Below are 17,671 nucleotides of genomic sequence, written 5' to 3'. Positions count from 1 at the left end.
GGACAGTAATGGGAAGTTGTGCATGGAGTCTGAGGAGATAGGAGAGATGCTAAATGAATATTTTTCGTCAGTATTCACACTGGAAAAAGACAATGTTGTCGCGGAGCATACTAGGATACAAGCTATTAGACTAGATGGGATTGAGGTTCATGAGGAGGTGTTAGCAATTCTGGAAAGTGTGAAAATAGATGTGTCCTCTGAGCTGGATGGGATTTACCTAGGATTCTCTGGGATGCTAGGGAGGAGATTGCACAGCCTTTGGCTTTGTTTTTTGTCATCTTTGTCTACAGCAATATGGGTGGCACAGTGGTTAGCACTGCTGCCTCACAGCGCCAGAGACCTGGGTTCAATTCCCGCCGCACTGCTGCCTCACAGCGCCAGAGACCTGGGTTCAATTCCCGCCTTAGGCAACTGATTATGTGGAGTTTGCATGTTCTCCCCATGTCTGCGTGGGTTTCCTCCGGGTGCTCCGGTTTCCTCCCATAGTCCAAAGATGTGCAGGTCAGGTGAATCGGCTATGCTAAATTGCCCATAGTGTTAGGCGAAGGGGTAAATGTATGTGTGGGTTGGTATGGACTTGTTGGGCCGAAGGGCCTGTTTCCACACTAAGTAATCTAAGCAATAGTGGCAAAAGACTGGAGATTAGCAAGTATTGTCCCCTTGTTCAAGAAGGGGAGTAGAGACAACCCTAGTAATTATAGACCAGTGAGCCTTACTTCGGTTGTGGGTAAAATGTTGGAAAGGATTATAACAGAGAAGATTTATAATCATCTGGCAAGATATAATTTGATTAGGGATAGTCAACACAATTTTGTGAAGGGTAGGTTGTGCCTCAGAAACATTATTGAGTTCTTTGAGAATGTGACCAAAGAGGTGAATGAGGGTAAAGCAGTTGATGTGGTACAAAACATTTGTTAAGGTTCCTATGGTAGGCTATTGCAGAAAATAGAGGCATGGGATTGCAGGTGGCTTAGCAGTTTGGATCAGAAATTGGCTAGCTGATAGAAGAGAGAAGGTGGTGGTTGATGGGAAATGTCCATTCTGGAGTTCAGCTACTAGTGGTGTACTGCAAGGATCTGTTTTGGAATCGCTGCTGTTTGTCATTTTTATAAATGACCTGGATGAAGGCGGAGAAGGATGGGTTAGTAAATTTGTGAATGATACTGAGATCGGTGGAGTTGTGGATAGTGCGGAAGGATGTTGCAGGCTACAGAGGGACATAGATAAGTTGCACAGCTGGGCTCAGAGGTGGCAAATGGAGTTTATTGCAGAAAAGTGTGAGGTGATTCACTTTGGAAGGAGCAACAGGAATGCAGGGTTCTGGGCTAATGGTAAGATTCTTGGTAGTGTGGATGAGCAGGGAGATCTCAGTATCCATGTACATCCCTGAAAGCTGCCACCCAGGTTGATTGGGTTGTTAATAAGGGGTACAGTGTATTAGCTTTTATTGATAGAAGGATTGAGTTTCGGAGCCATTAGGTAATGTTCCAGGTGTACAAAACTCTGGTGCGGCCACACTTGGAGTATTGCATACAGTTCTTGCCGCCGCATTGTAGGAAGAACGTGGAAGCATTGGAAGTGGTGCAGAGGAGATTTTCAAGGGTGTTGCCTGGTATGGAGAGAAGGTCTTACGAGGTAAGGCTGAGGGACTTGAGGCTGTTTTCGTTAGAGAGAAGGTTGAGAAGTGACTTCATAAAGACATAAAAGATGATTAGTGGATTAGATAGGGTGGATACTGAGATCCTTTTTCCTCTGGTGATGGTGAGGATGAGAGGACATAGCTTTAAATTGAGGGGTGGTAGATATAGGACAGATGTCAGAGATAATTCCTTTACTCAGTAGTAATGCCCTGCCTGCAACAGTAGTACACTTGCAAACTTTAACGGCATTTGAATTGTTATTGGATAAATAAATGGATGATAATGGAATAGTGTAGATTAAATGGGCTTAAGATTGGTGCCACAGGTCGGCGCAACATCGAGGACCAAAGGGCCTGTACTGCACTGTAATGTTCTGTGTAGTCTTTCTATTTAGAAAACGATCTCTTTTTAAACATCTTGTTGAAGTTGTCTTGCCACTTTCAAACATTGTCAATGTGCACCATGCGGTCTCTACTCTGAGCCCCTTAAAATATTTGATTCAAATTATACTGATTCACTGTCTGTCTTCCCATGTGCATCACTACTGTTTAAGTCTCTATACCCAAGGAAGAGATAACAACTCTCTTAAGGATTCCACAGCAAAGTTCAGTCGATTGATAGATTGCTGGGATGAGAATGCTATAGGAGGAAAGTTTGAATAGAATGAACCTATATTTCCCAATATTTAGAGGAATAAGATTGAGAAGACCTGGGAAATAGCGTAGGGCGGATGACATGGTGGAGCACTTTGCGACCAGTGACCATAGTTCTGTTAATTTTTAAATAGTCATGGAGAGAGACAAAACTGGTTCACAGGTTCAGGTTCTAAACTGGGGTAAGGCAAATTTTGATGGAATTAAAACGGGAACTTGTAGGGGTTGATTGGAGTCGTTTGTTCGCAGGCAGAGGGACCTCTGGCAAGTGGGAGGCTTTTAAAACTGAGATAGCTGGAGTTCCAGATCTATATTCCTGTGAGGATGAAGGGCGAGGTTGGCAGGAATAGGGAACTTTGGATGACAAGATATTGAGGCTTTGACCAGAAACAAGAAGGCATGGCTCAGCTACAGGCAGCTCGGATCAAGGGAATCCCTGGAGGCATATAGAGGATACAGGAGTTTACTGAAGAAGGAAATCAAGCGGGCGAAAGTGGGCACTAGATAGCCTTGGCTGAGAAGATTAGGGTCAATCCAAAGAGGTTCTTCCAGTATATTAAAGTGAAAAGAATAACGAGAGAGAATAGGATTTTTCGAGGACCAAAGTGGACATGTATGTGTAGAACTGCAAGAGATGGGCAAGGTCCTCAATGAATATTTCTCCTCTGTTTACCGTGCAGAAAGACATGGAGACTTGGGGAAATTAATGGTAAAACTTGTGCACAGTCAATATCAAAGTAGAGGAGATGTTTGATGTATTAGAATGTATGAAGGTGGATAAGTCTCCTGGCCCTGACCAGATATATCCAGGAGCACTGCAAAAGGCTAGAGAAGAAATTGTAGGGGCCCTGGCTGAAGTTGTTGCATCGTCATTAGCTGTGGGTGAGGCCCCAGAGGCTGAGGATAGCAAGTGTTGTGCTCTTATTCAAGAAGGGCTGCAAAGAAAAACTTGGGAACTATACACCAGTAAGCCTAACATCTGTGATAGAATCTTCTCAAGTAAACTTCCCTGAGATAAGATATATATGTATTTAGAAGTAGTCCACATGGCGTTGTGTGTGGGAGGTCATGCCTCACAAATTTAAGAGTTCTTTGAAGTGACAAGGAAGGTTCACGAGGGCAGCGTGATAGACAGAGTCTGTATGGATTTCAGCAAGGTTCCACATGGTAGGCTGCTCTGGAAGGTTCGATCGCATGGAATCCGGTGCAGCTGGCAAATTGGATACACAGTTAGCTTGATGGTAAGAAGCAGAGGGTAATAGGGGAAGGATGATTGCCGGACTGGAGGCCTGTGAATAGTGGAGTTCGGTACTGGGCCCATTGCTGTTTGCTTTCTATATTAATAGAGTCATAGAAATGTACAGCATGGAAACAGACCCTTCGGTCCGACCCTTCGGTCCAACCCGTCCGTGCCGACCAGGTATCCCAACCCAATCTAGTCCCACCTGCCAGCATCCGGCCCATATTCCTCCAAATCCTTTCTATTCATATACCCATCCAAATGCCTCTTAAATGTTGCAATTGTACCAGCCTCCACCACATCCTCTGGCAGCTCATTCCATACACGTACTATCCTCTGCATGATAAAGTTGCCCTGTAGGTCTCTTTTATATCTTTCCCCTCTCACCCTAAACCTATGCCCTCTAGTTCTGGACTCCCCGACCCCAGGGAAAAGACTTTGTCTATTTATCCTATCCATGCCCCTCATAATTTTGTAAACCTCTATAAGGTCACCCCTCAGCCTCCGACGCTCTCAATACTCTGACCAGTAAAGGAAAGCATACCAAACGCCGCCTTCACTATCCTATCTATCTGCGACTTCACTTTCAAGGAGCTATGAACCTGCACTCCAATGATTTGGATGAGAATGTAGGAGGCATGATTAGTAAGTTTGCAGTTGAGACTAATATAGGCGCTAACGTAGACAGTGAGGAATGTTATCAGAAATTGCGGTAGGACCTTGATCAGTAGGGGAAGTGGGCTGAGAAATGGCAAATGGAGTTAAATATAGATAAGTGAAGTTGGTGTACTGGCCTTTGTCAGTCAGAGCTGAGTATAGAAGTTGGGAAGTTATTTTGCAGATGTATAGGAGATTGGTGAGGCTGTACTTGGAGTATTATGCTGAGTTGCTATAGAAAGGATGTTATTAAACTAGAAAGAGTGCGGAAGAAATTTACAAGGATGTTGCCAGGACTCCAGGGTCTGAGTTATGGGGAGAGGTTGAACAAGCTAGGACTTTTTGTTTTCCCTTTGGAGCGTAAGAGACTGAGGGGGGATTCTTATCGAAGTGTGTAAGATCATGAAAGGGTGAAAGCACTGTCTTTTTCTCCAGGGTTGGTGAATTGAGGAGAGGACATCAGTTTAAGGTTAGAGGGGAAAGAATAAAAGGGAACCTGAGGGGCAACTACTTTTTACACAGAGGGCTGTACCCATTTGGAATGAGCACTAGGAACTGCTTGGTCTATATCCTTTTACTTATGTTTTTAGCTTTGTACTTATATACATTAAACTGTGTTGGTCTCAGCTCCACCTTTAGAGTCTCCTAACTTGCAGTGGACAGTTTAAAAGTCTGTTCATAATATCCTGAAATCTGCTATTGCTCCACTCACTACTCACTATGGTAATAAATTTGTTTAATCTGCAGTTATGTGTAAATCAAGAAAATCAATACTGACCCCTGGTGGGCTCACTGCACTCTTTTAGATGAAAACAATGACTGCAGATGCTGGAAACCAGATTCTGGATTAGTGGTGCTGGAAGAGCACAGCAATTCAGGCAGCATCCGAGGACAGGCAAAATCGACGTTTCGGGCAAAAGCCCTTCATCAGGAAGGGCTTTTGCCCAAAACGTCGATTTTGCCTGTCCTCGGATGCTGCCTGAATCACTGCACTCTTTTGTTCAGTCAGAAAAGCTCCATTTCCAGCTACTTTCTGCACCCTGAACTGTAACCAAATATGGGTTCAAGATACTACTGTGTTTTTCGTACTATAGCCTTACCATTTTTTAAGTATGTCTGTTAGATGGTACTTCATCTAATGCCTTTTGAGAATTCTGTGTATACATATCTGTATCACTTTCATCAATCCTTTGATTTTTCAAGTGACTCATTCGGGTTAGTCGCTTCCAATTGCTTTCAGAAATTATTGATTGTCCCTTACTAACATACACTGACCCAAATAACAACTAATTTTGTTCCTGATTAAAGTGTTTTGTACTTTTCCCACCGCAGACATGAAATTGGTGAGCTTGTAATCACAAGCTTTATTCCTCTTCTTTTTATCTGTTTTTAGAATGCTGTAGAACAGAGGGCTGTGAATGTATTATCGTTGAGTGCACTGAAGGCTGGGATAGGCAGATTTTTAGTCTCTGAATCGAGGGATATGGGGTGTGGGCAGGAAGGTGTAATTGAAACTGAAGATAAGTCTTAGAATCATATAATACAGTCAAACCCTTTTGATCTGTCGAATCTGTACTGACAAAGCTATATATAATCTACACTAGTCCTCATTTTCCAATACAGGTCCAGACATTGAATGTTATGACACTCAAGTGTTTATCCAAGTACTGTTAAAAGGTTGTGAGGCTAAGGGCAGAACAGGCCCTTCTGCCCTCGATGTTGTGCTGACCTGTGAACTATTCTCAGCTTGTCTCCCTAGTGTCCCAAAATCATCCATGTGCTTATCTAAGGATTGTTTAAATCTCCTAAAGAGGCTGAGTTGACTACATTAGCAGTTAGAGCATTGCACACCCTTACCACTCTGGTAAAGAACTTACCTCTGACATCTGTCTTAAATCTATCACCCCTCAATTTATAGTTATGCCCTGTCATACAAGCTGACGTCATCATCTGAGGAAAAGGTCTTGTTACTAAAGTGGCTAACATGGTATACATGCCCTGCCACCTTTAGGGATTTGTGGATAAACACTGCGAAGTTATTTGTATTGAATGGCAAAGTTGCCCTCTGTTATATTGTCTTCTCCAGCTCTTATTTCCAAGATTTAATAAGCCAAGTGAAGGCACATATTTTCATCTTAGTCCTAAATGAATGGTGCCTTATTCTGAGATTGTGCTTCCATGGTCTAGATGCCCAGTCAGGAAACCCAAACTGTGAGTACCATGTCAAGACCCATCAGAGCCTTTGTAAGTCTAAATAGATGATTGTATTTGGGTCTAAAAAGGAAGTACCATAAGCACTATATACGATGATAATATCAGGTAGACCTGAGAGTAGGACTGTTTAGATCTTGAGGGAAGAGACTGAACAATTGGCCCCTCTCAAAGTCTCTGTAACAATGTCGAGCATGCCAGTGTATGGTTTGACTAATTGTGAATGTGCCATAAGCTGCAAATTAAATATATTTAGAATCTTTTTTAAAAATTCATTTATGGCATGTGCGCTGTTTTGGCTAGACCAGCATTTATTGGCCAGAGGAGTGTTGAGATTCAAACAAATTGTTATGGTTTGGAGTCACATGTAGGTTAGAGCAGGTAATGACCACAAGTTCCTTCCCTCAAGGAGACCAGTGCACCAGGTAGGTTTTTCTGACAATTAACAATAGTTTCATCACTACATTATCTCAATTTCAGACTTTTGTTTTTGAGTTCAAGCTCCTCCACCTGCCATAGTGGGATTTGAACCTGGATCCCCAGCATACTATCTGTGTCTCTGGATTTAGTATTTCAGCAATTAATGCCACTTGGCCATTGCTTCCCCAGGGAATGGTTTTCTTTGACCACAGTAGACCAAGGTCCTGTAGTTTCCTACACTTCAATAGGGCAGCAGCAGCACCTTTCTTTATCTTAAATCTTCTGTATCGTAAATAACTGTAACCCTGGCACCAATATTTACATTCACTAGTTGCAGCTTGCCAACTTGAAAATTCCCCATTTGTCTCTACTCTTTTTGCTTCTTGTCTAATGACCAATCCTCTATCCATATTAACACCCTCTATCGATATGTTTTAACACCCTCTATCCATATTAACACCCTCTACTGCGTATCTTTGTGCTCACTTTTTGTGTTGCACCTTATCAAATGGCTTATTCAGAGTACAAGTACACTCCAACTAGTAGTTCCTCTTCATTTTGTGCTCCACACTCCAAAAAGTGCTGTAAATCTGTCCAATACAAATTCCCTTCTGTGTGCATTGTTATGGCTTCCTTGACGTGTTTTCGAAATTTCCTCACGACTGTCAGGCTAACTCCTCTCTAGTTCCCTATTTTCTTTTAACCTTCTTTCTTGAGTTGTAGTGTTATACTGTTAGACATTTTTTAAAAAATGTTTCCAAAATACTGAAGGAAGCCCCGACGAGATTTTTGAACTGCAGCACTATCACCTACACCAAGGTTCATTTCACTTCTCACAACACAAGTGCATTTCACTCCATGTGACATTAAACCCAGGCAATATAAGGGTGCTGTCCCTGACGGTCTTTACTCTGTGGACAAATTGTGATCTAACTTTGAAGTTTGCTGCCACCTGTGTGTCCATCTAATCATTTTTTCTTTTTTCTGTTTCAGCAAGATCCTTATATTGCCTCCATGGAGCACCATACAGACTGGGTGAATGATGTGGTGTTGTGCTGTAATGGCAAGACCTGTGAGTAATTCAGACTGACTTCATTGAACACAGTATTTAACAGTAATACAGTATTTTCAGACAGTCTGGTTTGTCCCCTTGTTTTATGAGGGGCTGTGCAACAGGTTACTGCTGCTTTGCACCATGTGATTTTTATTTCATCAGGCCAACACAAGGCTGGTATTGGCCATTTGAAGTGCTCAATAATGCAAGTGGCTGAACAAAATATCCTTTAAGCAACCTTGGACCAAAAGTGACCTCCTATTGTCACTTCTTTTTTCTCCAGGATTGCTCCAGATGTTTGCAGATGATCCAAATTTGGAGGTGTAGTGGACAGTGAAGAGGGTTACCTCAGATTACAACAGGATCTTGACCAGATAGGCCAATGGGCTGAGAAGTGACAGATGGAGTTTAATTCAGATAAATGCGAGGTGCTGCGTTTTGGGAAAGCAAATCTTAGCAGGACCTTACCACTTAATGGTAAGGTCCAAGGGAGTGTTGCTGAACAAAGAGACCTTGGAGTACAGGTTCATAGCTCCTTGAAAGTGGAGTTGCAGAAGGATAGGATAGTGAAGGTGGCGTTTGGTATGCTTTTGTTTATTAGTCAGAGTATTGAGTACAGAAGTTGGGAGGGCATGATGCACCTGTACAGGACATTGGTTAGGCCACTGTTCAAATATTGCATGCAATTCTGGTCTCCTTCCTATCGGAAAGATGTTGTGAAACTTGAAATGGTTCAGAAAAGATTTACAAGGATGTTGCCAGGGTTCGAGGATTTGAGCAATAGGGAGAGGCTGAACAGGCTGGGGCTGTTTTCCTTGGAGTGTCAAAGGCTGAGGGATGACCTTATAGAGGTTTACAAAATTATGAGGGGCATGGATCGGATAAATAGGCAAAGTCTTTTCCCTGGGAGAAAGTGAGGACAGCAGATGCTGGAGATCAGAGCTTAAACATGTGCTGCTGGAAAAGCGCAGCAGGCCAGGCAGCATCAAAGGAACAGGAGAATTGACGTTTTGGGCAGAAGCCCTTCTTCAGTTTTTTTCCCTGGGTTGGGAGATTCCAGAACTAGAAGGCGTAGGTTTAGGGTGAGAGGGGCAAGATATAAAAGAGACCTACAGGACAACTTTTTCTCACAGAGTGGCATGTGTATGGAATGAGCTGCCAGAGGAAGTGGTGGAGGCAGGTACAATTGCAACATTTAAGAGGCATTTGGATGGGTATATGAATAGGAAGGGTTTGGAGGGATATGAGCCGGGTGAGGCAGGTGGGACTAGATTGGTTTGGGATATCTGGTCGGCACAGACGGGTTGGATCGAAGGGTCTGTTTCCGTGTTGTCCATCTCTATGACTGTGTTCTTTGCCCACCTCAACAATCCAGAATTGTGTTAGGAGTACAAAAATGGAAATTGCCGGGGGCGCTCAGATTTTCAGCATCCGCCGTCTTCTTTCTTAAACTGATTTACTAAGTAACTAAGGCTTGCTTGTTTTATTTTTTTTTTTTAGCTCTACAAGGTTAGCATTTATTGTCCTTTTCTTGTTATTAAAACAGATGGTAGCTTTTGAAGTGTTGTAGTCTGTATACTCCCACTGCACTGGAAGACATGAAGTTGCAGAGTTGTGACTTATAACCATGAAATGTGTATGTTGCAGTTGGAATTCTCTTTGACTTGGAGAATATCCGGTAGGTGATGTTCCCATACATCATCTGCAGTTGTCATTCTAGATGGTGAAGGTGGTATATTTGGGAGATTCTGGGAAAGGTTTGGGAAGTTGCTGCAGTGTGTTTAATATTATATGGCAGTGTGTAGTTGAGGGATTGTACTGCAAATTTTAGATTGGAGAAATTGGTGTTACTCCTCCTCGGAGTGTAGAAGATTGAAGGGGGATCTGATGGAGACGTACAGTATTATTACAGGCTTAGACAAGGTAAACAAAGGAAAACCATTCACATTAGCTGATGTACGAGGGCAAAGGAACAAAGAATTAGGGCACTAGGCAAGTGATGAGGGTGGACATCTGGAAGAACATTTTCTGCACATCAAGTGGTCATGACCTGGAACCTGTCGGTTATGACAGTGATTATCTCTGCTTCCATCAATTTCTCTACAGGGATCATGGTACGGGGCAGCACGGTGGCTCAGTGGTTAGCACTCTTGCCTCACAACACCAGAGACCTGGGTTCGATTCCACCTTTGGGAGACTGGTGCAAAGCTGCACACAGAAATTTTCCCTGTATTTGTGTGGGTTTCCTCCCATAGTCCAAAGATGTGCAAGTGAGGCAGATTGACCATGCTAAATTGCCTGTAGTGTTCAGGGATCTACAGGCTAGTTGGGTTAGCTATGGGAAATGCAGGTGTATGGAGATGAGTCTGGGTGGAATGCTGTTCAGTGTGGAACCGTTGAGCTAAATGGCCTGTATCCACACTGTAGGGATTCTATGACTCTACAGAGAGTCTACATGGACTTGATGAGCCAAAAGGTCTCTCTCTTTGCTGTAATGACTCCAGTCCAAGCCAGTGGAGTGACTTTGGAGAGTCAGGAGCTGAACCACTTTCAAAATACCAAACTTGTAGGATTGAGATCCCACCTGGTGGTAAACGTGGGCAAGTCAGATAATAATCAATAGTAAGAAATGAAGTAGGGTCAGATGGTGCAGAATCTGTGTGGGTAGAATTGAGGAACTGCAAAGGTTTTAAACAAAACATAGTTGGAGTTATGTGCAGCCCTCTAAATAATAGGCAGGAGCAGGGGTGCGAGATACAAAAGATGTGTAGGAAAGGCAAAGTACAATGATCATGGAGAATTTCAAAATGCAGGTGGACTAGGAGGATCAGGTTGGGAGTGGTTTACAAGAAAAGGAATGTTTAAGAGATGGCTTTTTGGAGCAGCTTGTGATGGAGCCCATTAGGGAACAGGCAATACTGGATTTAGTGTTGTGCAATGAGGCAGACTTGATAAGGGAGCTTAAGGTGAAGGAACCCTTACGAGGCAGTAATAATATAGTTGAATTTGCTCCGCAATTTGAGATGGAGAAGATAGAATCAGAGGTAATGGTATTACAGCTGAATAAAGACAACTATAGAGGCATGAGGGATGAGCTGGGTGGAATTGACTGGGAGCCTAGCAGGAAAGACAGTGGAACAGCAATGGAAGGAGTTTCTGGGAGTAATTCAGGAGACGCAGCAGAGATTTACCCCAGGGAAGAAGAAGCATGGTACAGGGAGGATGAGGCAACTGTGGCTGACTAGGGAAGTCAGGGATAGTATACAAGCAAAAGAGAAAGCATGTAATGTGACCAAGGGCAGTGGGAAAGTAGAGGATTGGGAAGCTTGCAGTGACCAACAGAGGGCAATGAAGAAATATGAGGGAGAAGATTAATATGAGGGTAAGCTAGCCAATAATATAAAGGAAGACTATATATCCAAAGGAACTCTTACAAAGGGCAAAACAAAGGCAAAAGTGGACATTGAGCAGTTGGAAAATGGATCGATAGTAGTGAGGAACTGAATAATTATTTTGTGTCAGTCTTTACAGTGGAAGGCATAAGTAATATCCCAAAAATTCGAGAGTGCGGGGGCAGAGCTGAGTACGGTGGACATCCCCAAGGAGAATGTGCTGGAAAAACTGAATGGCCTGAAGCTGGATAAATCACCTGGACCAAATGGACAGCACCTAAGGGAAGTCTATGGGAGATACCTGAAGAGATAGCGGAGACATTAGTGGTGATCTTTCAGGAATCGCGAGAATCAGGGAGGGTCCCAACAGGACTGGAAAATCACTAACATGACACCCCTGTTTAAAAAGGGCGTAAGGCAAAGGTTGGAAAATTATAAACTGATTAGCCTAACCTCGGTCATGGGTACGATCCTGGAATCCATTGTGAAGGATGAGAGTTCTGAATGCTTGGAAATGTATAATAAAATAGGGCAAAGTCAGCATGGTTTAATCAAGGGGAGGTCATGCCTGACAAACCTGCTAGAACTCTTTGTGGAAATAACAAGCAGATTTGACCGAGCAGAACCATTGAATGTTATCCACCTGGTCTTCAAGAAGACTACTGAGTAAGATGAGGGTCCATGGTGTCAGAGGCAAGGTGCTAGCATGAATAGAAGCTTGGCAGTCTGGTAGAAGACAGAGTGGGGATAAAAGGGTTTTTCTCAGGATGGCAGCTGGTGACAAATGGTGTTCCCCAAAGTTCGGTGTTGGGACCACAACTTTTCACTTCGGACATTAATGATCTAGATGAAGGAACTGAGGGCATTCTGGCTAAGCTTGCAGCTGATAGGTAGAGGGACAGGTAGCATTGAGGAGGTGAGGAGGCTGGAAAAGGATTTGGACAGGTTAGGAGAGTGGGCAAAGATGTGGCAGATGGAGTGCAAGCATGAGGTCACAGACTTTGGCAGAAAGAATAGAGGCATGGACTATTTTCTAAATGGGGAGAAAATTCAGAAGTCTGAAGTGCAAAAGAGACTTGGGGAGTTCCAGTCCAAGATTCTCTCAAGGTAAACATGCAGGTTGAGTCAAGTTAGGAAGGCAAATTCAATGATGGCATTTATTTTGAGACGGCTTGAATATAAAAGCAGGGATCTACTTCTGAGGCTCTGTAAAGCTCTGGTCAGACCACATTTGGAGTATTGCATGCAGTTTGGGCCCCATATCTCAGGGAGGATATACTGGCCCCAGAGCGTGCTCAGAGGAGGTTCACTTGAATGGTCCCAGGAATGAAAAGCTTAACATGAGCGTTTGAAGACTCTGGGTTTATACTCGGAGTTTAGAAGGATGAGAAATCCGATTGACACTTATAGAATACTGAATGGCCTGGACAGAGTAAATGTTGGGAAAATGTTTCTATTGTTAGGAGAGGCTAGGACCTAAAGGCATAACCTTAGAGTGAAGGGAAGGCCTTTTTTAGAACAGAGTTAAGGAGAAACCTCTTCAGCCAGAGAGTGGTGAATCTATGGAATTCATTACCACAGAAGGGTGTGGAGGCCAGGCCATTGAGTGTATTTAAGACTAGGCAGACAGGTTCTAAGTGTCAAGGAGATAAAGGGTTATTGGGAGTAAGTGAGAAACTTATCAGCCATTTTTCAATGGCAGAGCAGACTATAGACAATAGGTGCAGGAGTAGGCCATTCAGCCCTTCGAGCCTGCACCGCCATTCAATATGATCATGGCTGATCATTCCTAATCAGTATCCTCTTCCTGCCTTATCTCCATAACCCTCGATTCCACCATCCTTGAGAGCTCTATCCAACTCTTTCTTAAATGAATCCAGAGACTGGGCCTCCACTGCCCTCAATGGGCTGAATGACCTACTTGTGCTCCTTTATGTACTACCCCAGAGTGAAACCCGGCTTGACAGATTATAAGTTTTACTTTTGCAACACGGTTGCTGTTTTGGTGGTAATACTAACAATTTACCTTCAAAGGTTTGGAGAAGATTTGTAGCTCGGGTGCTCGTTGTTGTGGTTCTGTTCGCCGAGCTGGGCATTTGTGTTGCAGGCGTTTCATCCCCTGTCTCGGTGACATCCTCAGTGCTTGGGAGCCTCCTGCAAAGCGCTTCTGTGATGTTTCCTCCGACATTTATAGTGACTTGTTGATTATAGCCATGTGGCTTGTCCACCTCAATAGCTAATTTGGTGACTCCATGATCCTAATGGGGGTTCAGTGGTTATAATGCTGTTGTGACATCAGGAGGTAATTATACCTTTTTCTTTAAAAGGTCGTTGCATGGAACTTGACTGAAAGTGTGTTAATTGTCATTTGTAAGCCCGAGCCTGTCATGCAGACCTTGTATTCAGATATGGGTTGTCTTGTTTCCATATAATCTTGAATCTGAAATTAAAGATAACCATTGGTTGCCCTAGCTTTCAGAGTACTGCTGCTTCATCAGGTAGGTTGTGGAGTATAAGATCACAGGACACATAATTTATGGAAAAAGTTTACAGTTTTGCTATAATATTTATTTTTAAGGAAGTATCAAGTTTACTCTTGCTATAAATTCTGTGTCCTCCGATCTTATAGTCCATAAGACCATAAGACATAGGAGTGGAAGTAAGGCCATTCGGCCCATCAAGTCCACTCCGCCATTTAAGGAAGTATCAAGTTTACTCTTGCTATAAATTCTGTGTCCTCCGATCTTATAGTCCATAGCCACCTGATGAAGGAGCAGCGCTCCGAAAGCTATTGCTTTGAAATAAACCTATTGGACTATAACCTGGTGTTGTGATTTTTAACTTTGTACACCCCAGACCAACACCGGCACCTCCAAATCATTGGTTGCCCTAGTTTGGATTTATCTTTTGCCACTGTGCATCAAGCTCTATCTCCATAAAAATTCAAGAAATGGGAGCTGGAATAAGCTATTTGACCATTGAAGCCAGCTCTGCCATTCAATAAGATTTTTGTTGATCTTTCTTCCATCTCAACTCCACTTTACCACAGAATCAACACATCCTTTAATTGTCTTGGTAACCAAAAATTTATCATCACTTGTCCTGAACATATTGAACTCCTGGGCGACACAGCCTGGTTGGAAAGGAATCCTAAATATTGACAGCTCTTTGAAGACATATTCTCCTCCTGATCTGAATAGCTGACCCCTTGTGGTCAGACTGTGACTTCCTAGATGTCCAACCTGGAGAAACATTTCTCAATCCATCCCAGCAGCTCACCTCGAACACCATGGGCCCTCACCTTGCTCAGCAGCCTCCCGTGTGGCACCTTATCAAAGGCCTTTTGAAAGTCTAGATAGACCACATCCACTGGGTTTCCCTGGTCTAACCTACTTGTTACCTCTTCAAAAGTCCATAGCCACCTGATGAAGGATCAGCGCTCCGAAAGCTATTGCTTTGAAATAAACCTATTGGACTATAACCTGGTGTTGTGATTTTTAACTTTGTACACCCCAGACCAACACCGGCATCTCCAAATCATTGGTTGCCCTAGTTTGGATTTATCTTTTGCCACTGTGCATCAAGCTCTATCTCCATAAAAATTCAAGAAATGGGAGCTGGAATAAGCTATTTGACCATTGAAGCCAGCTCTGCCATTCAATAAGATTTTTGTTGATCTTTCTTCCATCTCAACTCCACTTTACCACAGAATCAACACATCCTTTAATTGTCTTGGTAACCAAAAATTTAACATCACTTGTCCTGAACATATTGAACTCCTGGGCGACACAGCCTGGTTGGAAAGGAATCCTAAATATTGACAGCTCTTTGAAGACATATTCTCCTCCTGATCTGAATAGCTGACCCCTTGTGGTCAGACTGTGACTTCCTAGATGCCCAACCTGGAGAAACATTTTCTCTGCGTCTATCCTGAAAAATCTTTCAATTAGGTCACCTCTCAATCAAGATGCTTAATGCTGTTCAGGGCAAAACAACAAGTTTGCGTGACACCATGTCTGCCGCTTTGAACATGCACTTTTTTTTGCTAATTTTGAATTTGCAGTTTGCTCCATTTTCTTACTTAACTAACATAAAGCCCTTAGGTTTTCTGTCTGATCCATGAGGGTGTACATAGACTCAATAGTGCAGCAAGATCATACAATGCTCCAATATCCTAATTTGCTGGTTCCAGTGTTTTTATTTTGCAGAATTGTGTTGTATTGTTTTGGAGAACCACTTTAGAGATGATCCTGAACTAGTTTTTTTTAATTTTCTAGTAATATCAGCTTCATCTGACACTACAGTGAAAGTGTGGAATGCTCATAAAGGATTTTGCATGTCCACATTACGAACTCATAAGGTAATGTTTTTTTTGTAATGGGAAAGTTTTGTATTCCTTTCCTCAGTAATATGCAAAGTGTATTTATTTGTAATAAATCTTAATGCTTTTATTAAAGTTTTTAACCCCCATTCATGGTGAGGACAGTTATAAATTAATCTTCTTGTGAAGGTGACCTTTTGAGTAAAGCAACTGTTACGGACCTTGCGCTCCATATTATGTGTATGTACACATCCCGTTTTGAGAATGTCAGAATAAGTTTATATTAAAAATGGAATTATCCACTTTAATACAGTTAATTTGAAGAATGAAAATGTAAATCCTTTGCTTTTAGTAAATTAGAACTTAATTCATTGAGTAATCACCTTATTGGTTACTTATGGTACTAAAAGAGATGTATCACAGGAAATATTCTCATCAATAAAAGCATCGCATTTACTCTGTCAACGTCAGTTTTGTCTCATGAATCAGATGCTTGTGGTTTAAAACAGCACAGGAGCAGGATTTGAGTATGTAGTCTAGACTGCCATGCTGCAATATGATTGGGGCACTGTATTGTTACACATGTTTACTGAATAAGATTTTAAATCCAATTTCCTGTCTGTTTAATCTGTTGGCTCAGGCATATTTCGTGGAATTAATTCTAAATACTTCTAACCTGGTGTTTAGAGAGAAAATGCTACTGGAATTGGTTTTAGTAATGTAGGAGTTTTGCAATAGATGTGTTTAGGAATGGTTCTAGACTGAAATAGGAAACTTGCATTTATTTTCCCTGTTGTGGAACTAAACTGTGCAAACTCAACAGATGGAAAATGTGCTTCCCATTCCTGATCTCTGACTTCTAATTATTAGGAAATGTGCTTGTTAATGTCAAGTTCTGTTGTGATGTACTGTGGTGAATACTCACTCACTTCGTAGTTGTGTGGAATTGAAATATAAGTTTAGAGAGAGAGAGAGAAGAAAATGGTGAAAGTTAACAGTTTTTTTTCTTTATTTTATTAGGATTATGTTAAGGCATTGGCTTATGCAAAAGACAAGGAGTTGGTGGCTTCAGCTGGGCTAGACAGACAGATTTTCCTCTGGGATGTAAATACTCTTACAGCACTGACTGCTTCAAACAACACTGTCACCAGTAAGTTCTTGATTGGGAATGGAACTGAGAAGATGTCCTTTATCACAACGCAAATAAATTCTTGGAAGGTTTATAAATAAATGAGTTATTTGTGTTTTTAATTTGTGGATGATATTTTGACAATTTTGATCAAAATGCATTTATTAACTTCTTGTAATTGTCCTCAAACAAAAAAAAAGTAGGAGGCTGTGGCTTGCTAGATGTCTTCAGAAGGCACGTAAGTATGGATTGGCAAGGTAAAAACAATGCCTGCAGATGCTGGAAACCAAATTCTGGATTAGTGGTGCTGGAAGAGCCCAGCAGTTCAGGCAGCATCCAAGGAGCTTTGAAATCGACGTTTCGGATTGGCATGCAGGTCAATATAGGAATGGATGGACTAGACTTGCTGGAGCGTGTTACACAGTCTTTCTCGAAGCAAACGAGTGGATCAGTTGTATGTTCATCACAGTCCACTAGTTTTAATTCATTTTTATTCTGTTTGATTGTGAAGAAATATAGTGTCATTCAAAGTTTGTGAGAAGATTTGTAGCTCGGGTACTCGTTGTTGTGGTTCTGTTCGTCGAGCTGGGAATTTGTGTTGCAGGTGTTTCGTCCCCTGTCCCGAGGATGTCACCTAGACAGGGGACGAAATGTCTGCAACACAAATTCCCAGCTCGGCGAACGGAACCGCAACATATAGTGTCATTGTTCCAGTAAAATGTAATAGTGACAGACTTGCAGAATTTTAGTACTGTGTTCACTTTGATGGGGTTTTATCCTCTTCACATAATCATGGGCTACATGCGGTGATTTGAATTTATTTAACACTAGGGTAAAAGACTAGCAAATTTAGGGGAAGTTGATTAATCACTGTCATAGATGAATGCAATTAAATGGTTAATTTGAGTATATATTTGTCCATAATATTGTAGACTGGCTGGGATCTCACAGTAC

The 17,671-nt window shown here is 42.2% G+C and overlaps 1 protein-coding gene across 2 annotated transcripts in view; it reads left to right on the top strand.

Moving 5' to 3' along the window:
• LOC122550138 (WD repeat-containing protein 48) overlaps window positions 1-17,671 on the top strand; it is a 130,018-nt gene that overhangs the window by 51,111 nt on the left and 61,236 nt on the right. For both annotated transcript variants that reach the window (XM_043690779.1, XM_043690778.1), the window contains exons 3-5: window positions 7,815-7,893; window positions 15,545-15,627; window positions 16,609-16,738. In XM_043690779.1, coding sequence (XP_043546714.1) covers window positions 7,815-7,893; window positions 15,545-15,627; window positions 16,609-16,738 — 292 coding nt within the window. The remainder of the gene's footprint in view (window positions 1-7,814; window positions 7,894-15,544; window positions 15,628-16,608; window positions 16,739-17,671) is intronic.

The sequence above is a fragment of the Chiloscyllium plagiosum genome, chromosome 5, assembly GCF_004010195.1.
Source record: "Chiloscyllium plagiosum isolate BGI_BamShark_2017 chromosome 5, ASM401019v2, whole genome shotgun sequence".
Classification (NCBI taxonomy): Eukaryota; Metazoa; Chordata; class Chondrichthyes; order Orectolobiformes; family Hemiscylliidae; genus Chiloscyllium; species Chiloscyllium plagiosum.
Note: the sequence above shows the minus strand (reverse complement) of the source record. Positions and strands in the feature narration are given on the sequence as shown.